This window comes from Engystomops pustulosus, chromosome 3 (genome assembly GCF_040894005.1).
Source record: "Engystomops pustulosus chromosome 3, aEngPut4.maternal, whole genome shotgun sequence".
In the NCBI taxonomy this organism is placed as follows: Eukaryota; Metazoa; Chordata; class Amphibia; order Anura; family Leptodactylidae; genus Engystomops; species Engystomops pustulosus.
Window position 1 is genome coordinate 95,375,169 of NC_092413.1, and position 25,377 is coordinate 95,400,545.

The window sequence follows — 25,377 nt, forward strand, 5'->3', positions numbered from 1 at the left end:
CAGTGGAACTTTGTGCAGCGCCAACTTTAGGCATTTGTCCAAGACATTCTAAGTCCAGTACCAGACGCAGTAAATGGGGCCTAATAGCTAGTTTTTTTCAGAGAAAGGACTTTTGAGTAACGTCTGCCTTCTTTAGAAATGCATTAGCCCGGTTTTTATAAGGTTTTGTTGATTTTTTTTGTAGCAAAGTGCCCTTTTAATACTATTATTTTAGTGATTTATATTTATTTAATCAAGCGGAAGATGAGGAATACTTCAGAGATAAGAGCTACATGTGATAAGTGAAATACTTCTTGCAGACTTTCACCACGAGAGGGGGTTGAAAGTACAGATACTGAAAAAACTTATGTTTGTGCATTTGCAGCGGTCTGAGCACTTTATTTTTGGCACACAGGGATAATACAAAGGGAAACATCTTTCACACACAAAGACAAGTACCCACTTGTAGCAGCATGCCCACTCCACTGTACATCAAGGCAGTCTTGCCCTAGGCTAGTGAGAAGCCTAGTTAACCAAGTCTCATACCATGCTTTTTGCTTCCTGAAAGGGACAAGAAATACAATCATACTGCTGAAGAGTCTCTCTCCTGCATCCCCCTCCTCCTCCGATCATCAGAATACAGACGCTCTAGGGGACAGCACTCAGTACTAAGTAGTTTGTTCAATAGGAGAGAGCTGAATGAAAGTATATTCCAACCTGGCTACTCCACTGTCCATTAACAAGGATAACTTCCAGGAAGATGCTTGTGTACATGTTTCTGCTACCTCTCTGTACCACAGCTATGGACTTGGATCTGCAGGGTTATCATCACAGTGCTGTTCTGGATTCACAGGGGAAATATAAAATGTTCTGGATGCATAAGGAGAACATCATCACATTTCTGGTACAGGTGGAGACCTTGGGGTATGTCGGATTGGGGTTTTCTCCCAATGGAGCCATGACATTTTCTGACATAGTAATTGGTGGAATTGAAAAAGGCAAACCTTATTTCCAGGTTTGTATACCGATGTCTACAAATAGGCTAAAATTAGAAGGAAGTTATATTTTCTCTTAAAAAATATGCAAAGTGCTTCATTGCTTAGTTTGTTAATTATGCTCAATTCTTAAAAATAATGGTTGTCTTGTTGTTCTTTATTGAACTCTTTATTGAACTCTTTTTCAAGAGTTATTTAAAAAAATGAGTACTGTTCCTTCTGTTATTTATATAGCCTCTCCCTTAAAATCTGCATTATGAAAAGATTTGTTAGGGTTAAGTGGCTAATAGGGTTTCAGTAGTTGTGCTGGTTGTAAATGGTTTTGTAATGTGGTGGATTAGGAGAACTTGGGAACCTCTAATGGCCGGTTGAATGTGTCAGTTCAGACATACATATATCTTGTGGACCACATTTGAACTAGGATTACAAATATATTTTTGCAGCATGGGTTCACATATATACATTTTTCACTGCAGCAATGTAACTACCTTAAGTGCCACTACGAGCGGACAGAAAAACAACCATCGCTATTCATTGTCACAACTGCCTTGCATTGTTCTAGGATTACAAAATTATCTTTGGATGTAACAACGAGCATGAAATGAAATTATGTGTTTGCTAAAGAAATTCTTAGGAAATGGTATAGAATGGTCCATCTGTGAGACATATTCCCAGAGCTGTCAAACAGTGTAAGAGGGATATGTCAAACATGACACCTCTTGCTCTTAGTTCATGGAGACTTGCACTTTGGAAGTTTTCCAACACTTTGGTTTTTGTTTATATTCTTATGAGTGTATTTCCTTTTTAAAGAGCTTCTTACAAAACCATGTGTTCATTGCGTTAGTTTTTACTCTCTAATATCAACACCTCTACTGTAACATTGGATATCAGTGTATTCACTTTAAACTTTGCATGGTTTTGGCTTGTTTAACAGATATTCTACCACATCGGGTATGTCACAGATGGTTGCCAATAAAATATCCTTACGCTGTTCCAACCAGTAACACAGCAGGTGGCAGTTTTAGAATTGTTTTTACTAGCAAGGATCACCCAAGCATATCCTCTCATTTAATATTTTTAGCATTTACAGAAGGACTCAGTGGTGTCATTAATCTCAATTCCAAAAAGGAAAGCTGTAAATAATAATTTCCTCATAGACTTACCCATTCCCCTTTCTAACTTCTTTTTTTATGGACAGTAAAATATTTCTTTACTCCACAGTGCCCCCCTTTAAAAAGTCTTAAGGGGTTAGTAATCTTTTGTCTAAATTTGCACCTGTCTTTTTTTATTTTGGTGGGGGTTGGGCTTGTTTGATTTATCTTACAGGGTGATGAATCTGGCTTCTGAGTCTGTTGTTTCATTTTGAAATTTTTTCTAATCTTTTTCCTACACCAGCAGGGTAGAATTCCAAACTTTTTTAAATGTCAACATCTGGATACCAAAAATAAATCAGGGACAACACTGGAAAACTTATTTGCTGAAAACTTTGCTGGGCGGGAAAAAATACACAGATTTTTTACACAATTCTACCAATGAGACAAAAAAAGTAAACCATGACCCCCATACTTTTTCAACTTTCATATAATAACTGAAATGCTATGTGACATATATCAGCTTCTCTGTCTTATTTTACAATTACAATCAGACTTCTACATATGTCACACATAAAAAGCGATTGTCTCCTCAGTTACTTGACTTAACCTGGGGCATTGTAGCAAAGTTAAGTCATGAGCTAATGTAACTTGATAGCTTACATGACCCTTGATAAATTTAAGGGCAACCAAATTTATGAAATTCAAGTAGACAATGTTCAATATCTGGGTGTTATATAAACTATGACAGAGTTTGTGTCCTTGTGATGTAAGTGATATTAACTTGTGCAGACATTATTTATAATTTTCTATGAGATATACAAACACCTCTTGAAAATAAGAATATATGGCATATTCCCCATTTTAGTGAAATCCGCTCCTTTTGACACCTACCACATTATACTGAATGTACTGTATGAGAAAGATGCACTGAAAATAATGTAACAGTTCTGAGGTTGGCCAAAACATAAAGTGGGTTATACATATGGAGTTTTGTATGCAAGTTTTGAACCAACCAGCATGAATGTCCCAATATTCCATATCTCCATAATAGTTTCATACAGTGTCCATTTAAATTGTGCTAACTAGTAACCTTGTAATACGCCCTGGTCTGTTGAAGACAGCTAGCTAATGATCATGCATCTCTTTCCCTTCATTTTTTTCACTACAATAGTATCTTATCCTGGGAGCAACACAGCAATCAATAACAAAATAGGATCGATATATCCATTTTCCCATATCAATCATAATTTCTTCTGCAGTTGAGCAAGATGCTCATTATTTATTGTTTTAGCTTAAAAACACTATTGTATTTACCTTTCCCTTTAACCATTAAACTATCAATTTGTTACTTTGCCATGACCACTAACAAGACTTTAGAGACGTTTTGCTCCTTGACCTATAAACCAACGGTGAAATTTAAATTTCTATTACGAGCCCTCTCCATAGCCGGTAAGTCTGATCTGCTGATCGGCGCCAGCAAAGCTCCCGGCGGCTTCAAAAGGATGGTGGCGCTTGGGTGTCTGAAATATAGTAAAAATAAAAATAAAAAAAAAGTTAAAAAAAAAATATATAATAAAAAAACCTAAAAATTCAAATCACCCCCCTTTCCCTAGAACTGATGTAAATATAAATAAACAGTAAAAATCATAAACACATTAGGTGTCTCTGCATCTGAAAATGCATGATCTCTCAAAATATGATAAAGTTTTTCACAGTGTTTAACCCCATAACGGAAAATCGCGCCCAAAGTCGAAAATGGCACTTTTTTGCCATTTAAAAAAAAATTAAAAATTCTATAAAAAGTGATCAAAAGGTCACACAGTCCTAAAAATGATAACATTGTGAATGTCATCAAAATCCACAAAAAACGACAATACCCACAGCTCCATACACCAAAGTATAAAAAAGTTATTAGCACCAGAAGATGGCAAAATCCCCCCAAAAATGTTTGTACAGGAGGTTTAAATTTTTTTAAATGTATGAAAACATTATAAAACCTATATAAATTTGTTACCCCTGTAATTGTACCGACCCAAAGAATAAAGTAGACATGTCATTTGGGGCGTACACTGAAATCCGTAAAATCCAAGCACACAAGAATAAGGCGCAAATGCGTTGATGCTTTCTTTAGTGCTGTGTGCAGACTCTCTGTGTACTCTGTGGGATCATTGTTTACATGTATATGCACTGATAAATAGCAGGAGATTATGACTCATACTCCCCCCCCCCTCCCTCTCTCTGTGTATGAACAGATTTTTAGAAAAGAATTCAACCACTTTAAAAGGCCTCGTGTGCAGGATGCCAATGAAAACAGTTGACTCTGCACAAATACACTATTCTAAATAGGTAGCCTCTTAACTTGAACAACCCCTCTTTTGGGATGATGTCAGCATCGGACTGGCCCAGCGGAGTACTGGAGAAAACTCCGGTGGGCCCCGAGTCTTGACACTTGCACAGTAAAACAGTATCTGTGATCAAGCACTGGCAGATGCTGGTTCTGCCAGCACCAGATCGCAGTGTAATGTTGACGCGGTCGTCCGTTGCTGGGTAGTTCCTAGAAAGGCAGGCTGCAGTGTACTGCCAACATGGTCGTCCGCAGCGTTGACATCAGTATGTGCGCATCGCCAGCATTAGCGTGCGCGTCATCAGAGTGCGCGGCGGCGTGTCAGTATGGATCCCGCAAGCTGGAGGTAAGAGTAAGGAGCCCTGTAATGTAAGCTGCAGGGGGTGGGAGGCCCTGTATTGGATGTTATGGGGGGAGGGAGGCCCTATATTGGATGTTATGGGGGGAGGGATGCCTTGTATAAGATGCTATGGGGGGAAGGAGGCCCTGTATAAGATGCTATGGGGGGAAGGAGGCCCTGTATAAGATGCTATGGGGGGAAGGAGGCCCTGTATAAGATGCTATGGGGAGAGGGAGGCCCTGCATTGGATGCTATCGGTGGGATGGGGGATGAGGGGCCCTGTAATGGATGCTGTGGATGGGATGGGGGATGAAGGGCGCTGTATTGGATGCTGTGGGGGAAGAGGGTATGGGGAAGAGAGGGCCTTGTAATGCAATCTAAAAAGGCTAAGGAGCAGCACCGCTTTTAAAAGAGAAAAACTCGGGTGCAGGTCTTCAGGGTCCAGCGCTGGCCCGTGCAATCAAGGAAAAAAGATAATGAAGCAGCACTCCGTAGATGTAGTGAAGTGAATTTATTCCACATTCATGATGCAACGTTTCGTCTATTCAATCAAGACATTCTCAAGCATGTAATGGATGGATGCTGTGGCGAGAGGGGGCCCTGTAATGGATGATGTTTTTTGCGGGAAGGGGAGGGAGCCCTGTAATGAATGTTGGGGGGGGGGGATGGGGTAGAGGGGCCCTGTAATAGATGCTATGGGGGGCTTTGGAATGGATGCTGTGGGGGGGGGGCTTTGGAATAGATGCTGTGGGGGAAGGGGGGGGGCTGTAATGGTTGCTGTGAGGGGCTCTGTCATATATTTATTACTAAGGGGATCCTGTGGCTATCTTGGCTACTTTGGGGGCCTTGTAAAGTTTTAACATCTGCGGGAAAACTTACTATAGTGGCTACATTGGGGGCACTGTTATTTAATTGGCTACTGTTGGGTACCTTATGTCTATAATTATTATTATAGACATGGGGACATGATTACTATGCTGGCTAAAGTTGGGCAAGCATGGAACTACAGCCGCAGTACACAGCCATACATGGAGCTACAGCCCCAGTACACAGCCATACATGGAGCTGCATCCGCAGTACACAGCCATACATGGAGCTACAGCCCCAGTACACAGCCATACATGGAGCTACAGCCGCAGTACACAGCCACACATGGAGCTACAGCAGCAGTACACAGCCATACATGGAGCTACAGCCGCAGTACACAGCCACACATGGAGCTACAGCAGCAGTACACAGCCAAACATGGAGCTACAGCCGCAGTACACAGCCACACATGGAGCTACAGCAGCAGTACACAGCCATACATGGAGCTACAGCCGCAGTACACAGTCACACATGGAGCTACAGCAGCAGTACACAGCCATACATGGACCTACAGCAGCAGTACACAGCCATACATGGAGCTACAGCTGCAGTACACAGCCACACATGGAGCTCCAGCCCCAGTACACAGCCATACATGGAGCTGCATCCTCAGTACACAGCCATACATGGAGCTACAGCCCCAGTACACAGCCATACATGGAGCTACAGCCGCAGTACACAGCCACACATGGAGCTACAGCAGCAGTACACAGCCATACATGGAGCTACAGCAGCAGTACACAGCCATACATGGAGCTACAGCCGCAGTACACAGCCACACATGGAGCTACAGCAGCAGTACACAGTCATACATGGAGCTACAGCCGCAGTACACAGCCACACATGGAGCTACAGCAGCAGTACACAGCCATACATGGAGCTACAGCCGCAGTACACAGCCACACATGGAGCTACAGCAGCAGTACACAGCCATACATGGACCTACAGCAGCAGTACACAGCCATACATGGAGCTACAGCTGCAGTACACAGCCACACATGGAGCTCCAGCACAGCACACAGCCATACATGGAGCTACAGCCGCAGTACACAGCATGGAGCACCATTGAAGCTTGAGAGCTGCAGCTGTCATTCTATAGTTATGTAGCACTAATTAAAGTCTCATTAAGTGAAGCCAAATAGGATTTGTCCCCAGCGGTGACTGAACATTGTTGTAGTGTATATTGAGTATAGGTCACAATAGAAATTTTTTTAGCATTTTTTAGAAATCTCTCTAGATTTCGCTCTTAGGTCTGTCTCTCATCTAAAGGGTGGTGGATACACTAACCAGATCTTCTCTGCATGGAGCTTGCAGTACAGTAATGTCACCTGTGTTGTTATTACCAAGGTTGTCGTTGGCAATGTACAAATGCTGTATTTTATATGGTTCCCGAAAATCAGGCTTATTTTTTGATGTAATCTAAACCAACTAATAGAAGGTTAAAATTTAAACTAAAAAGACTTATACAGTGGCTGAGTAGGTAGCACTTCTGCCTTGCAGCGCTGGAGTCCTGGGTTCTGGTCCCACCCAGGTCAACATCTGCAAAGAGTTTGTATGTTCCCTCTGTGTTTGTGTGGGTTTCCTCCGGGTACTCCATTTTCCTCCCATACTCCAAAACATACTAGTAGGTTGATTCGATTGTGAGCTCCATTTGGACAGGGTCAGATGTGACTAGTTCTGTGCAATGCTGTGTAATCTGTGTGCGCTATATAAAGAATTATTTATTATTATTACAACATATCATCCAGATTCATACATTGCGAGGCTGAATGATACCTGGTTCCGTCTCCATTACGCTGTCTAATGTTGAATACTTCTGATAAATCTGCCCAACGTGTTTTGGGTTCTGTAGTATTCTTTCTATTTACATGAAAGGTGGGCTGCAAAAAAATTTTCTCTGGTGGGCCCGAGGTACTCCAGGCCGACACTGGATGATGTGCCTGATTTTGGGTGTGACTTGCCTTTTTTTTGTGATAACGGCAATCCACATTCTGACCAGTCCCCCATTTGGACTATAATTGAGACATTAAGTGGCTATGTCACATTTATAATACTCAAGAGCATGGTGCAGAAATTCTCTGTAATATCTCATAAATTTCCCAGTCTTGTCCTGTAATGGAAGAGATTAACATTGCCACATACTTATACATCAGATGGTTGGCTAGCCGGAGTGAAAATTGGTAGGTTTGTTCAACAATCATCTTATATGTTTGGTTACCTTAAGATTTTCTGTCACCTCTATGATTATCTGTTATTTTTTTCTTATCATCCACACCACTATGCACTCAGGTGCATACTGCCACACATGTTAAAGAAAAATCTTCATTTTTTTTGTTTCCATTAACCTTTTGGTTTCATAAGCAGAGTTCATCCCGACTAAACAGGGGGTTAAATTTTGCTAAAACAGTTATACACATTTTAGTCAATTTTACTGCTCTTTAAAAACAAATCATATGAATATAGAATACACAAAAAACTAAAATATTACAAAATTACCCCAAACCCCGGACAACTCTCATCACTAGATGAACCTGGCAGCGGAAAAGAGAAAAATATATAAAGGGGTGAAGAAAAAGTTGAAAATACTGTGGAATAAAGTTAAATGATTCATTTGAATTTTCTTTATGCAAAGCTAGTTCTCTGTTACAGTTCACTGCTATTACAAAACATTTGGACATTCCATTATTTTTTTTTTCTGGATTTATTACAGTCAGGAACTGGATAGCTCCTGACAGTCCAACATTGAAAGAATGATTATCTTTGGTTAACAGAATTAAATACTGATGTAAAAGTGCAGTGGCCTTAATAAATTGAACAGGAGTTTGTTCGGAATTAAAGCAAGTTTGATCCTTTTTGGGCTAGATGATCTCTGGGCACCCCACTTATTACTGAGACATATGCCGCCCTTTTTGGTTATATATGCCTAATGAAAGCAGATGATGGACAAAAAGTAAATTTTTTTTTCAAAGTAAGACCATTGGTAAAATAGTTTATATCTTTCTACTGGCCATAGATTTAAAGCATACCCAACTTCTTTTAAGAAGATAACATGGTGTCATTAATTGGCTGAAAAAAGATTGTTCGTTGTTAAAATTCATCTGAAAATCAAATGACCATGTTACAATTGACCACCTTTAGTGTAATATGAATGAGTGACTTAAGACAAGAACATTCCGAGATACTATTTGGGAATCATTTTTAGTTTTTCAGCTAAAAAAAAAATGCATATCCCATAAACAATAAAGGACAGCCCATAGGGATTTTTTTTACAGTCCTAGTAACACACCTTTTCCATCTCCAGTTCTTTGCATGTGGCAAGAGATTGTGACTTCTACCAAAGGGATCTAGGAGTAAAGCCACTGAGCCATGAAGCAGCTGACTACACAAAAAATCCCTCTCTGCAGAATACCAAGTGACAACATCAGTACAAGTGCTGTACATGAAATGTGTTTTTCTGGCCAAGAATCTGCTCACAACCTGGGATCACCAAGCACAAAGTCAACAATCAGATGGAATGGTGAAAAGCATACTGCCACAAGACTATGGAGCAATATAAACAATTTTTGTGTAGAAAAAAATAAATCTTACCATCCGACAGTCTTTTAGAAACTCAGTGAAATATTTTTTTGGATTATTGATTATTTTATGGAGCTTTTGTCCCATGGAGATAGATTCATAGGTCTTCTCAGTTTTCTATCCATAGTGGTTCTGTTGTAGTACTTATTTGTACTGTTACATTTTTTAGATGTTGCAAGTTAGGCAGTGTCTACTGCTGGCACAGGAAAAAGTTACATCTAATAACTCGCAGGTGACAATTATACTCCATCTGGTCTAGAACCTTAGTACCATTTCTACTAGTGTGACTCTCAGCTGCTGATTTTCCAACAAGATTTAGTCAGCTACTTGCAGCTCATCATTGCCCCTGTAGCAGCATCTCTAGAAATGCCAAAGTCACTTACAGTATAGCATAACCTCATAAATAACTATGCCCCACACTGTGCTCCTAAATCATGTAAACTCCTCATAATGCAACTAACCATCCTGTGCTTTCTAAATATATAAAATATACTCTGATAAATCATATTATATAGCATGCATAGTATCGGCTACTACTGATTTTTTAATTGCTGCAGTTCAGGGGTGATACAAGCTGGGGGTGGGGCAGTGTAAAAATGTAGGGGGGCATTTTGTATTAAAAGCATGTGGGTTCCATATACACCATTGTATAAAATATATAAAACATAATTAACCCCTTAGGGACGTGGCCCTTTTTCATTTAAGCATTTTCATTTTTCACTCCCCACCTTCAAAAATCTGTAACTTTTTTATTTTTCCATGTACAGAGCTCTGTTTGGGCTTGTTTTCAGCGTAACAAATTGCAATTCATAGTGATGGTATTTATTATTCCACGCCGTGTACTGGGAAGCAGGAAAAAAATTCAGAATGCAGGGAAAATTATGAAAAAACGCATTTGCGCTGTTTTCTTGTGGGCTTGGATTTTACAGCTTTTACTGAGCGCCCCAAATCACATGTCTATTTTATTCTTTGGTTCGGTACGATCACGAGGATACCAGATTTGTACAGGTTTTACAGTGTTTTCATACATTTAAAAAAATTTAAACCTTCAGTACAAAAAAAATTGTCTTCATTTTGCCATGTTCTGGCACTAATAACTTTTTCATACATCAGTGCACAGAGCTGTGGGTGGTGTCATTTTTTGCAACTTTTGATGACGTTTTTATGCTATCATTTTGAGGACTGTATGGGCTTTTGATCACTTTTTATAGAATTTTTAATATTTTTCAAAATGGCAAAAAAGTGGTATTTTCGACATTGGGCGCCAATTTCCGTTGCAGGGCTAAATGCCGGGAAAAATCGTTAATATATTTTGAAAGATCGGACATTTTGGGATGCCTAAAGTGTTTATGATTTTTAATGTTTATTTATATTTATATCAATTCTAGGGAAAGGGGGTGATTTAAACTTTTACTTTTTTACTATTTTTAATTTTTTTTTCTCATTTTTTTTTACCATTATTTTAGATCCTCCAGGGTAATTTAACCCTGCAGGGTCCGATTGCTAATACTATATACTGCAATACTACTGTATTGCAGTATATGGCTATTTTACTAGCCAGCAGAGGGCAGGCTATTAGAGATCATTGCACATGGCAAGCCTACGAGTCTCAATGAGACCCTAGGCTGCCATAGCAACCAATCACCGCCCTCCCATGACGTTCCAGGGGGTGGCGATTGGCCATCCAAGATCGCGGCGCCCATTTAACTACCGCAATCGGTGCCAGCACTGACTGCGGCAGTGACAGACAGGTGTTGGCTGTTTTATAAAGCCAATATCCGGTGTGTATGAAGAGTGCTCAGCTCGTGAGCTCTCTCCATACACCCTTTGCCGCACAAGGACGATATAGTTCGTCCTCGGTCGGCAAGGTGTTAATAGAGACACTATATAAAAATCATTGGAGGGAGTTATGCATCAAATAATTCATAAGGGAATTATTCATTATGTAATTATTTGGTGAGGGACACAACATATAATTGAATTCATAAGGCGTACAGCATTATTTATATGCAGGGAAAACTGGTTTTGTTTTGGGGGTATATTTAATATATGTGGGGTCAGTTGTGTTTTGGGGAGGGGGTGATTATTATTTCAGAGCACAGTGTGGGACATAATAATTGTTATCTTCGGGTGCGCATTGTGATGTTATAATATAAAGAAATATAAACTATAAATAAGAAACAAAGTTAATAGTAAGGCACCCAAATTATTAAACCAATGTGGTTAAATATAAAACATACTTATATAGTAAATGAATAACACAAAAATGCAATTTTGAGGTTTTCAGACAATAGGAATGCTTTCAAAGTAAATCTTATGGTACAGTTATTTGTTTATCTTTGATCAGACTGCTATGCTCTACATTTATGAAAGACACAGACAGGATGCTTAACTCCCATGTAAGAGAATAATAGAAAATGTAATGCCTGAAGGATCAGTATTTAATTAGAAAACAAAAGACACATACATGGTCTCTATGAGATGAAAGACTTTGCCAATTCAAAAGAAGGTTTAAAGTCAAGAATGACTGAGGTTATATAGACATAAATGAACCCTTTTATCATGTAAAAACAGAGAGTATGGATATTTCTATTGTATACTGGACTTGTCAATGAAAAAAAAAAGATGTAACGTGGGAATTCATTTTTTTCCCCCTTTATTAGCAAAATGGCCATGAGCACAACGTGTTACATGGGGCAGAGAACTCTGAGAACTCATGTAAGCCAATCAGCAACCGGCAGGCTTATGTGATGTTACAGCCATATAAAAACACAAAGCCTATAAACCCTATAAAGCCCTGTATTCCCTAAATTTCAATTCTTTTTTGTTGATATCAATAAATCCATGTCAAAGCCACATAGTTGGTGGAGTGATTTTTTTCTCAAAATCCAGGGTGTCAGTATTTGGCATTCTGTATGTAACTCAATGCATCTTCAGCGTCCCAACCAGAGGCCATACACAATGAACCAGAAGCAGTGGCTAAAATCAGACTTCACCTTCATTTCAATATAATTAGAGATGGGTGAATCAATTCTACCAAAGTGGAATTCGTTTAGAATTTCAGGAAAACTATGGTTCTGCATGAATCCAAAGTTTACGGTGATTCATGGGAATTAAAATTTTCCCCTTAATTAGCAAAATGACAATCACATGTGCAGACATGTAAGCCAATCAGCAACTGGCAAGCTTATGTGATGTTACAGCCTTATAAAAACATAAAGCCTATAAACCCTTCAATTCTTTTTTGTTGCTAAAGTAGATATCTATAAATCCATGTCAAATCCACATAGTTGGTGGAGTGTTTTTTTTCTCAAAATCCAGGGTGTTAGTATTTGGTATTCTGTATTCCCCAAATTTCAATTCTTTTTTGTTGCAAAAGTAGATATCAAGAAATCTGTGTCAAATCCACATAGTTGATGGAATGAGTTTTGCTCAAAGTCCAGGGTGTCAGTTTTTGGGGTTCTCTATTCCTCAAATTTCAATTCTTTTTTGTTGCTAAAGTTAATACCAAGAAACCCGTGTCAAATCAACATAGTTGATGGAATGATTTTTGCTCAAACTCCAGGGTGTCTGTTTTTGAGGTACTGTATTCCTCAAATTTCAATTCTTTTTTGTTGCTAATGAAGATATCATGAAATCCGTGTCAAATCCACATAGTTGCTGTAGTCAATTTTTTCTCAAATTCCAGGGTGTCAGTTTTTGGGGTTCCGTATTCCTCAAATTTCAATTATTTTTGTTGCTAAAGTTGATATCAAGAAATCTGTGTCAAATCAACATAGTTGATTAACCAATATGTCAGACAGAGAGGTGGCAGGTGGAGCAGGCACATGTCGCATCACAGTAAGGGGACATCACAGCAGGTGTGACTTTGTGACACAGGCAGTGTGTTTATTAACAGCACAAAGGTTCTCGATTGGTTGACTAGGTCATTCACTTCCTCCCAAATGACACCAGCCAAGAGTCCGTGGGTTTGTCAGGTACAACCCTTAGTTGGGATGGCCCAGGAACAGGTAAGCGACCCTCACATTAACCAGCATCTTTCCTGTTCATTTCCCTCAACCAAAGATCTACTAAGTGGTCTGGGTTCAGCGCCACTATACAGCGAGGACAAACTCTTTGAACTGCAAATCTCAATGAAAAATTACCAAAAATATGCTGCGGGTCTTTGCCAATATCCATTACAGAAATAGTTTGCCTCGTGTACACCTACCCTGGTGGTTGACATTAAAAATGGTCTTAGTGCACATATGTATAATTGAGTGTGAAGGTTGAAATTATGAGGCAATATTCTGACGATGAGACAATGTTGTAAACAGTTCTAATATGATATTAGGGTGTAATGCTCTAAACATGTTATCAGTGTCTACTAGGGAGAAATTATAAAAATATGTGAATATGAACCATGGGAGGAATTCATTAAGCCTTCTGTGTCAGTTTTCTGGGGTACAAGGCAAGGAAATTTGTAATTCATGGCACACTACTGGAAAATATGACTCTCCACTCCCCACACCACCCTCATATGAGACTATGAGACCATATTAGGGTATTATAATGTTGTTGGTATTCATACTTGTTTGTGGAACATCCTTGGTCTATGGTGTGGGTTTGAGGAGGTTGCGCTGTTTTTATTGATTTAGCCCCTCACCTGTTTCTTTCCTCTAGCCCAGCTTGGTCCAACAGTAATTAATCCATGGTGATTGACAGACACACTTCTTTCATGCTCTCTGTGCGGTTTGGATCTCTGACCTCTGGCCCAATCGCCACTGAACCCAGATCTTTGAGATCACATATATGTTCTGCCTATCATTCACTGCAGGTTAACAAACCTTTCTTATCAGCTCCATACCTTCTTAATGCTCTGCACCTTTAACTGCTGATTTCCTGACTTCTGCTTGTTTATTTTACGTCTCTCCTGTTTGTTGATTTTGTATGCTGCAGGTCTATCTGTTGTAACCCAGTTCTGATGACTGCCTCGGGTATGTAAGGCAAGTAGACCTTTGGTGGGGTCAACATCAGGGCTCAGCATCTTCTGTGTTTCTGTACCTGCCCCCTGATATATGCCTGAATATGTATTAATATAAATGGGGGTATAAATATGATCAAGATGTAATTTAAGATAGATTTATTGCATTCAATATAGCAGGTAGACAACGGGGTAGGCATTCTAAGTATAAACTAATGTATAACACATAACAGTGTATTGCTTGTGCACTTCCATATACAGCACAAAAATTTGCAAACTTTTTATGGATATCTTTGTATTCATGGGAACAAAACCATCAAAATGATTTTTTTCACTACAAAAAGAGAGCAACAGGGGTTTAGAATGAAATGACAAGTAACATTATTTGTTCCTCCAAGACTTTCTTTAAGATCTTGGAGATAAAAGGAGACATGCAGTAACTTGAAAGTAACTTGAAAGTAAATTCATATGAAGGCAGGGATTTTCAGAGTGAGAGTGTTAAAACAGCTGTTTCAAGAACGGAAGGAAATTGCCCTATGGGGAGCAAATTCAATGAATGTGAAATACAAGACAAAAAAGTTTTGTTTTTTATTGATGAATACCATCTGGATTATAGACGTATCTTTTGAACTATTAATTTATATTCATCACAATTCATTCAGCACAATTTAGTGGAAGTAATTGGTCAATGTGTGCTTAAAATAAGCACACCATTCCTTTCTTTATTATATACTAGCTGTAGCTCCCGGCATTGCATTGTAAATAACTGCTCTTGGGTCCAACAAAATAGAATAGGTTAGAAAAAATATTTTATATGTATCTGTATACTATTTCGGACTGTCACTGACTGTCACTTTTTTATAAACTTTTTTGAGGCTCTCATTGCAGCGACTGTCTGTCTCTGACACTCTCATTCCAGCGACTGTCTGTTTTTGACACTCTCATTCCAGCGACTTTCTGTCTCTGACACTCTCATTCCAGTGACTGTCTGTTTCTGATGCTCTCATTCCACTGGCAGTCTGTCTCTGACACTCTCATTCAGCGACTGTCTGTCTCTGATGCGCTCATTCCAGTGACTGTCTGTCTCTAATGCCCTAATTCCAGTGATTGTCTTTGACACTCTCATTCCAGTTACTATCTCTGACACTCTCATTGCAGTGACTGTCTCTGTCTCTGACACTCTTATTCCAGTGACTGTCTCTGACACTCTCATAACGGTGGCTGTTTCTGTCTCTGACTGTCACTTTGTCTATGGTGTGATTTATTAGAAGTGTCTGAGTACAGAACTATTCTAGTTGCCCATGGTAACTAATCAGAGCTCAAGTTTCATCGCAACACAATATCATGCACCTAAAGGTGCGTTTCACTGCACATTGAGCAAGTCAGGCATTGTGCATCACGCCCACAAAAGTAAATAGTAAACCAGAAAAAAACTGGTGCACTCGGTTTATGCATGTGATGCGCTTACAGAGTGTGCCAGAGTAATGAAGAACGTGTGCCGGTTTTCATTAATCTGGCACACTTTGCACATTAATGAGGAAAGCTGCATGTTTTTTCCTTGTGTTCTTCACTCAATCAACCAACAATTTTCATGAAGGACAATGCCTCCTGGGTAAAGCAAAGTCCTGTACACCTCCTACTGACTTTTAACTGTTGCCTTCAGAAAATGTAATTATAATATTTCTCTTTGCTACAGTCATTGCTGTTCTCATCAAGTTTTTTTTTGTGAATTAAAGTTTTTGTGTTGATAGCCTTTGGTGAATTTGTAAAACACTGTACTTGTGGCATGGAGCACCTCTTACAAAAAATGGAGATTACATTATTTCTACAAATGTCAAGTGATTATATATTGTTCTGTAATTTTGATCTCCAGTATATATATATCTTCTCTAGATCTTTCAGGTTTCAGGGTTGTCGTTGGGAAACATTAAGTTTCAGAATCCTTTTGATCGGGTTCAGGTCTGGAAACTAGAAATCTAAACCTTTGGGATGGAAGGGGGAGGGTTGGGTTTGACTGAAAAATTACACAAAAGTCATCAGTTTTTGAGCAAACGATTCTAACCTTTTACTAAAGCGGCAAGGTAGTGGAATTTTTTTGCGACCATTGCACAAAAATGGTTTACTTTTTAAACCACCATTTTGAAGATAAATCAAACACAGCAAACTTTGCTAGGCAGACAAAAAAGTTGCAAAAAAAAAAAAAAAGGAAATCCACCAATGCGCCCAGAAATGGTCACAAAAAGATGTGAAAAAAATGTGATATATCACCTCAATAGTACTGAAAATATTCCACATATATAGCTCTCAGAAGGATTAATCCTTCAGCGCGAGGACGTAATGTCTACTCCACCTACAACATCGGAGAGGTAAGTATCTATGACGCAGGAGGCATGAATAATTAGAATCCCTGAGCACCGGGCTCCTGCCTAATTTTTATAAGTAATTTTTTTAGACAATCCAGGCTTGTCAAGATTGAAGAAGACACGTGCTGAGATCGAAGTGGAAGAGGACAATAGGTGAGTATGCTTAGCTTAGTTTTACTGTACGGTACTCTCTTGACATAGCAAATTAATATTTATTTCAGTATGAAAATATATTTAAAATAGCAATATGATAAGTTACAATATAATCTGCCTCGTGTGAAAAACAATTAATCTGTACTTTCATATGTATATTTTGTATCTAAATGTAAAAACTATTAAGAGTGATTGAAATATAATAGAAACCAGGATGGGGGATTAAAAAATCATAATACTATACCCATGACCGGCTTAACAGTATAAATACGGCTAATATGCTTCTCATAGGAGTGATTTATGCTGTTTAGTTTGTGTCTTTAATTCTTCACAATGCTTTTACTATTAAATGTTTTATATTATTTCCATACACATGTGGACATATTCAGCCAAAAGGACAGCTCCAGTAGGAAGCGTCTATATAGAAACAGAACCTCACATATTTACAGTCCCTTCAGGGTGGTTATACTTGACCTGTGGTAAAATGGTAATTTTGTTTTTACTATTACATTGTAAATGGTTGATGATTATACTTGTACATGATTGCGTCTCTGTAGCCTTTTTCTCTATTCATGGGTTTTGAATATCCACATTTTATTGTAAATCTGTGGATATATTTACAGAAGACCATGTGGACCATCCATAAAAACTGTATAAACACAAATTGCCACAGATTTTCATTTTTATATAGCTGTGCAACATGTGCAGTTAAGCACATTCAAACCATAAACTTTATTTATTTGATTCAGTTCTACCAACCCTGCTAAAAAATTGAGCAATGCGTTTCTTCAGTAATAAGTTTTTTGTCTGGCTAGATGTGGAATGGATAGTTACTGCTATTTCTGCCTAGTATCGGCTGTCAAAATAGTTATGGTCTAAAACAATGCATTTGTACCCTAGGCAAAACTAGAGGAGGTGCATCTGTTGCTGTCATGCTGGGTGTAAAATCTATGCCTATTTTTAATAGATTTCCAATAAATCTGTCCATCTCCTGTTGACTTTGTTCTGGGCTGTTGATGGTTAAACTAACTGTTATGACAGATGCCTTCTCCACTCAGGTTCCTCCCCTACTAGTCTGGTTTGTCTGGATGTCAGGGGGCGATCAATTCAATCTCTGAGCTGTAATTCTGATATTTTATAAGAGTGTCTACCCACTTCCCAGTGCTTGATATAAGTCTTCCTTGGAGCTTGTTAGCGTTTTATGGACTTTTCGTATTTCAACCTACATATAAATAACCATTTTTTGTGTTTGTTTGTCTTGTTTTTGTATCTGTGTTTTTACTGTGGCAAGGGAAATTCAAATAGACAAGTAGGTAGGAACAGCAAGGTGGATCTAGCTTTAGGGTTCACTGTCTGTGTCTGACCTCTTCTTTTCTATCTTAGTGGCCATTCCTAAACAGTAGCATTGCGTTGGAACTCTGGAATCTAAGATAACAGGAAGAATAAGTGATGCTTAGTAATAGCACCTTTTTTTCTCATAGGATTACTTCACAGATGACAGCAGAGTCCTTCACATAGACCCTCAACAGAACTATAAGCTTGAATACGCAATGGAAAATGGAACACATACCACTCTTAAATTTAGCAGACCACTTCAAACATGTGACCCAAATGATAAAAACATAACGGTAAGTTATACCTGTCATTTCATTAAGGTCATTTGCACATGACTAAATTCCACCTGGCAAACTCAGTCTGTATGCAATCCAACTTGGGAACTTTTATATGCCAAAACTTGGCTCAATGTGATGTGTCAGTTCAGATTAGCTAAGCAAGGCTTAGGCAGATAAATCTCATTCAATACCTATATCAATGCTGAGAAATTGACAAATATAACTCAGTCTAGAATATACCCAAGGATTTCAATGCTAAATAATGAAATCCAAGACAGCACAAAAAGCATACATTTATTGGATAAAAGATCTAAAACCACTTTAAGAAGAGGAACAACACACAGAAAATACAGGGCCCACATAAGGTCACAATGTATACTAAGAATGTGGAGACTCACTCCTGCTACACTGAATCCAATGGTCAGCACAATCCCCTAGTATATATCAGCAGAAACCCTCCAAAGGAGACAAAAGGGCTTAGCAAAAGGGCAGTATGAAAGTATATGTATACAGACCAAGGGTCCCGATCCCCAGGGGATATATACTAGGGGATTTTGCTGACCGTAGGAGTGAGTCTCTATATATACTTTATTAGTATATATTGTGATCTTATGTGGCCCCTGTATTTTCTGTGTGTTGATCCTCTTTTTAAAAGGGTTTTTTCTTTAATGCAATAAATGTATGATTTTATTAACAATGGATTTTTGTGCTGTCTTGGATTTCTTTGGTCAGGTACACGGATAAATCTCAATGACAAATAAATGCAAATGAAAACATTAACCCACATTACTTCTAACTGTGCTATAGGTTCTATATCTACGGCATAACTCCAAAACAGGCACTTGCCTAGTGAACAGAGAGTTGGCTGCACATGTTGATGGCATGTTGAATATCCTTATTTCAATAGTAAATGGCTGAGCTAGCATGCCCTAATGTTTTCCTCCCACAGAGATTAATAAACCTGGAAGGAAAGCTGGTAGATCCCAGTACCAAAACCCGTAGGATTATAAATGTAGCAGACATTCTAGTGAATCTCCCATTCATTAAATGGGACCTACAAAATTGAATTATGTGGACCTGATACAGAGTTGGCTGCAACAAATCTGGCACATATGGATATACTCTAAAACTGAGTGCAACCAGAGATGTAAAGTAATGCAAATTCTCTGATGTCATAAATGAAGCAATGAAGACTTCACGCATTAATATAAATCATTTTATGTAATAATCCCGTATTTTTCAGACTATAAGGCGCACAAAAAATCCTTTGATTTTCTCAGAAATCAAAGGTGCGCCTTGTAGTCCAGTGCGCCTTATATACGAACCTTACTTACAGACAACAGCTTCCTTGAACTGTGCACAGGTTTGCTGGTCATTCATTCTTATAATCAGATGCGCTTTATAGTCCAGTGCGCCTTATATATGAACATAGACATTTTAGCAGGCATTTATTGATGGTGCGCCTTATACTCCGGCGTCTTATAGTCCGAAAAATACTGTAATTACATTTCATTTTCTGGTGTTACAGAAAAGCACAATAAGAGTCATTTGGGCATATCATGCTAAGGACATTGAAGGTACAGTTCCAATGTACCATGGATTAAATCGTGGCCAGAAGAGTTTACGGTTGTTAAATCCAGAAATAAAGAAGGATATATCTGAGGAAACGCTATCATTCAACTTCACAAACCAGTACGTAAGTTTTTAATAAATAGTCTGGTAACATTTTACAAGTCAAGATATTATTTTAAATTTTTAATGTTAAATTGTTTTATTTTTACTTTAATTTCAACAGAATTTCTTAGTTATTGGATTTCACTTTATGCGTGTACACTGTACTGTGCATAGATCCTGTGACATAATGTCCCCATAACTTCATATCATAGAATCACAGCATAAGATACTAATGCTGCTCCATGGGGTACCCACAGGTATCTGATTGAACATAGCTCTTTGTCAGAAACATAAAAACAAAAGGTCCAGGTACACTCACACTTAGTACAGTCAATACAAAATACCAGCATGAAGACTGGAACTGAAATCTTTAATATCATCAGTTAAATCACAGCTTAAGGTAACCGCATCTCTAAATGGAAAGACACCATTAATGAAAAGAATTAAATTCTATAACAATTCTAACTTAAGACTTTGAGGTACGGTATGATCATAACACATATCTTTGTAAGTTAGTTGACCTAACAGAATAAGTTGGCATTGGTTGGCACACCAATCAATAATTCAGTGAGGAGGGCATATTGGTGATTACAACTATATTTAAAACTATCTCTATTTTTAAGACAGGTTCCTATTCCAGATAAGGACACAACATACTGGTGCCAGATGTTCAAGATTCCAGCACTGGACAAGAAACATCACATTATTCAGGTACTGTAACAAATGTGATAATTGACATGGCAGACCATAGGCAGCTTCCTGCTTTAATATCATTTTAATGTTGCATTGTGTACAAAATGTACAAATTTGATTTAGTTCATGTTCAAAAGAGCAATTGTATCTTATAAGGAGGATAAATCCTCCAGAGCATAGGTGTTTGGTAATCATCTATCAGTATGGTCTTCTTAGATGTGAGTTTTCACAAACATGAACTGATCTTTGAAGATTTCCAAACATTTTTATTTTATTCTTGTATTACTTTTCTTTTCAATAAAAATAAAGCAGGATGGTCTTGCTACCGTGTGGTACAACCAGGTCATTCCACAGGCGTGACTTGTCCACGGTGCTTCCAAGGTCGAGGTACAGGATCACTAGGCGGTCTAGTGGTCAGGAAAAGGTAGGCCGTCAAGGCAGATGGCAATGATGCGAGGTCGGGGACGCAGCAAGAGATCAGGGCTGGCAACGAAGGAGCAGAATCAGGAACAGGTCCGGGGTCACAATGGGAGGTCAACACTTGGGAAGGAAACACTGTGGAAAGCTTCCTTATAGGCATGATGCACTAAGATCCAACAGGGAATGCTTGGAGCCGCCGGTCTTTATAGGAACCCGGGATGTGGGCAGCGAGTGCCGACGCGCGTGCAGACCAGTCGGGACGGGAGCCGGAAAGTGGTGAGTTGAGTGAGCTTGGAAAGGGGTGTCGCCATGGAGACCTGGGACTACCTATCTACTGGGGGGCATGTGCATATGGTACGGCTCTTACGGAATAACATTTTAAATATTTGGCGTTCATGGCTCTCTCAGCCAAAAAGGTTCCTGACCCCTGCCTGAGAGAAAGACAAGGGCTCACAATATGTTGCCTTCACTATCACTGGTTGACCTCTTTGCACTAAGATTGTTTCCTTATTATTAACTCTAACGTTCAATTAATGTTATGTCAATGTCTGGCTATGATATAAGCGGAAACATGTTATATCCTAGGGAGATACTAGGAATTGGTAAAGAATGTATCAGTATTACACATGACAAACAGGCTACAGTCTCAGAACATTATTGGTGCTGTGCACTAGAGACAGCGTTTGACCTTCAGTGCCTAATTAAGGTCATTGACTGACAGAATACAATGCATGCTTTCATCTATGTCACTGACTGGTTCATTTATTCTGAGCTAATAGCATCTTATATAAGACAGCAGTAAAGCATTAACTTTGACTGCATATCTATGAATGAAATAATGTGAGATGTGTTAGAATTACTTTCCATCTCCCTATCATTATATATATTCTTATAATAGATGTAGTCATTTACATGCAGTGATCTATACAATTATTGTCCATCTTACAGATGTTTCATTATTTTTGCATTTTTGTTTAGGTTCTAGGTTAACTAGAAAACCAACTAGTGGCTGGTGAGATATAAAATAAAAGTAAATTAACTTTCTACTACTTCTGGTCACATCATGAGGTCACTACTTCTGGTCACATCATGCCCCACATGCCTTAAAAGAAATCCAGCATGGGAAAACAACTTTTTTAGTAATTCCCAATGCCTATTGCCTATTTCTGCAGAAGCAAAACTTGGATGCAGCTGCTGCCTAAATAAACATTAATACTGTTTTATGCTAATTTTGTACTGGAGGCGTGGAGTAGCCCGAGACAGCTCCAGGGGTGAAAACTACTCCATGCCCCCAGTAGCACCGTCATACTCGCCTGCGCTATTTTTCATATACTTTGCTCTCTATCGAAATTTGTAGTAATATACATGATGACACATGCTGATATGATAAGTCTATTTATCTTTATCTCCTGTATTTTAGTATCTGATGAAGATCCCATGGTGGATCTAAATGTTACACAACACTATTGGATTGCCTAAATATAATGAATAAAGATTATCTCTATATTTTGCAAAAAACAGACTGCCAAAACTTTTCTAAAATTTCTCATGCTCTAGTGCTTGCGTGCCGGCACATGATGGAAGCCTATAGTGCCACCACATGCATCAAGAGGCTTAGGACTCCTGATGTATCCAGCAGTTGGCAGCTGCTAGTTGGCATAGTTTTGCACAAAAAACATTCAAACGTTCAAGGTGAACTTGGTCTAAGTACTATACAACCACCAGCTGCACCCTCCTTCACTTCCCAGTGGTGGTTCCCGATTATTTTAGGGCCTTTAGATCAGTTTTCAGGCATTGAAGTCCTGGTAAATGTCCCCCACAGACTCCATTAATACTGATGTTATAAATTCCCCTAATGATAAATATTGACTGGTGAGCCAGATGTGGTGCCGCACCCAAGATAGCAGTGAGCTGGAGACTTGTATAGGACATGACAGTAGAGAATCCTTCAGCATCACATTGGAGCTGAGAGGCCATGACATGTTCAACGTGTGAGTAATGAGAGAGAAGTGCTAAGTATTCTGTACATCCCAGTGGCCTTCAGTTTTTCTGGTGTCTGATGGATTGAAATAGGCTGAAACAGATGGTATTGCACCACACATCTAAAGGGATTAAAAATAAAGACTTTTATGCTTTGAGATTGTGAGACAAATGCTCCAGAACCAGTGGACAATGCCTATTACTGGATGGAAGTACTTGCAGTTGGACATGGTTGGTGAACATTCTCTTTTGTGGAGTAATTTCAACTCTTTTGTGGTCAAATTTAAGACTATTGACATGAATATGGTAGATCACAGTTTCCATTGTTTAAGGGGTTATCCCAGTTTAAGAAATAATTTAGGCTGGGCTGGGGGAGGCTATTTAAAAAAAATAAATGTGTACTTACCTCCTCTGGCACTGCTGATGGTCCGCGCTGCTGTTCATCTGATCTGTGCCCCGGTTTGTTTACAGGGGAGCAAAGGGAGCTTCTGGATGGCCAGAAGCTCCCATCCAATGCCATCTCCCAGCGCCCTACAATACTGACAGATAGGTAGGGATGGGAGTGGCTGTCCGCATCGGCCAGCTGGAAGCTCCCCGTGCGCCGCTTCTGTGCCTCTGCAAACAAACAGGGGCAGTGATCAGACGACCACGGCGGGTGACACTAGAAGCGCCAGAGGAGGTAATTACACATTTATTTTTTTAAATAGCCTGCCCCAGCCCATCCTTAAGTTATTTCTTAAACTCGGATAACCCCTTAATGACCTGGCCCTTTTTTGTTTTTTCATTTCCATTTTTTTCGCCCCACCTTCAAAATTGTATAACTTTTTTATTTTTACACATAAAGAGCTCTGTGATGGTTTGTTTTCTGCATAATAAATTGCACTTAATATTATTGGTACTGAATATTCTGTGCCATGTACTGAAAAGCAGGTAAAAAAAATTCCAAATTCAGTCAACTTGTGAAAAAAAACGCATTTGCACCATTTTCTTGTGGGCTTGGATTTTACGTTTTATGTTTTCAATGCTACCATATTTTAGGACTGTACAACCTTTTGATCACTTTTTATTGATTTCTTTCAAATTTTCAAAATACCAAAAAAGTGACATTTTCAAATTTGGGCCCTGTTTTCAGTTACAGGGTTAAACACAGTGAAAACACATTATTATATTTTGATATATCAGGCATTTTCAGATGCAACAATATCTAATGTGTTTTTGATTTTTACTGTTTATTTATATTTATATCCTGTCTAGGGAAAGAGGGTTGATTTGAATTATAGGGTTTTTTTTATTATAATTAAAAAAAATTTATTTTTACTTTCACTATTTTTCAGACCCCCTAGGGTACTATAAACCCTAGGTTGTCTGATCGATTCTACCATACACTGGCATACTCAGTCCATGAGCCCTCTCCATGCACCGGGACCAGACATGCACCATACAATTTTGGGATGGGGTTAAGTAGTCACATGTGCTCTCTATTCTGTTATCCTAATTTCCCTTGCAAGCCACCTGCTCACTCCATTTTTGGCAAGTTGTCTTGCATAATTTGCACAAATTTATAAAATTGAACACAATATAGCATAGAGGTCTAATAACAATGACAATGATTGCTCGGTATTAAAAAACAACCAATACATCAGAAGTAGAGTTGCAAACAGTAAAAGCCATGATGGGGTCCAGAAATGGAATCATGAAGGAGCTCAGAAATGAGAAGGAAAATCTAACAGGGACAAACAGATATGGAGAGATGCACACGGCCAAGACCATGATATACTTTGGATTCAGGAGACACACCTAAAGCAAATAGATGCAGGCAGACTCAAAAACCCTAACTTCCCTCACATTTATCACTCTCAGTACCACACTAAAAGTAGAGGGCTCGCAATTGCCATTAAACCATCAGTGGCCTTCCAGATTTAAGTGCTGAGAGACTCGGCAGGTAGATATGTTATGATTGTATGTATGCTCAATACAAACTCTGCAGATGGAGAAGGTGAGAGAGGGAGCACTACTCCACGGCAGAAGATACTGCTCCACTCCAGTCTCCCCGGCTCCTGAAGACGGGGAAGAAGAGGAGCCCACCTCAGATGAGCGAGCGAGCCAAGGCCGAGACAAACTGTGGCGCAGAAACTCTGCAATATGGCTGCTGCTCCCCTCTCCTTCCACACAAGTCTCTACTAAACGGCTTACAAATCCAGTATCAGCACAGGATGGGCTGACAATGGCTGCGGAAACCTCCGCAAACACCCTTTCAACATCTTGGGATGCCTTCGACCTCCTACCAGCATCGAATAAGGTACTGGTAGGATTCCATGATGAA

General features: G+C 39.0%; 2 protein-coding genes across 3 annotated transcripts in view; one reads left to right on the forward strand and one right to left on the reverse strand.

The window, feature by feature from the left end:
* LOC140122860 (trace amine-associated receptor 3-like) overlaps positions 1-25,377 on the reverse strand; it is a 63,381-nt gene that overhangs the window by 25,617 nt on the left and 12,387 nt on the right. The window lies entirely within an intron of this gene.
* Positions 420-25,377, forward strand: part of MOXD1 (monooxygenase DBH like 1) — a 51,173-nt gene continuing 26,215 nt past the window's right edge. Inside the window, exons 1-4 of one of the 2 annotated variants that reach the window (XM_072141515.1) lie at positions 420-994; positions 18,156-18,302; positions 19,816-19,983; positions 20,589-20,672. In XM_072141515.1, the coding sequence (XP_071997616.1) occupies positions 740-994; positions 18,156-18,302; positions 19,816-19,983; positions 20,589-20,672 (654 nt within the window). In that variant the 5' untranslated portion in view covers positions 420-739. Of the gene's footprint in view, positions 995-18,155; positions 18,303-19,815; positions 19,984-20,584; positions 20,673-25,377 lie in introns of both variants that reach the window. The other variant, XM_072141514.1, reaches the window with a different exon arrangement.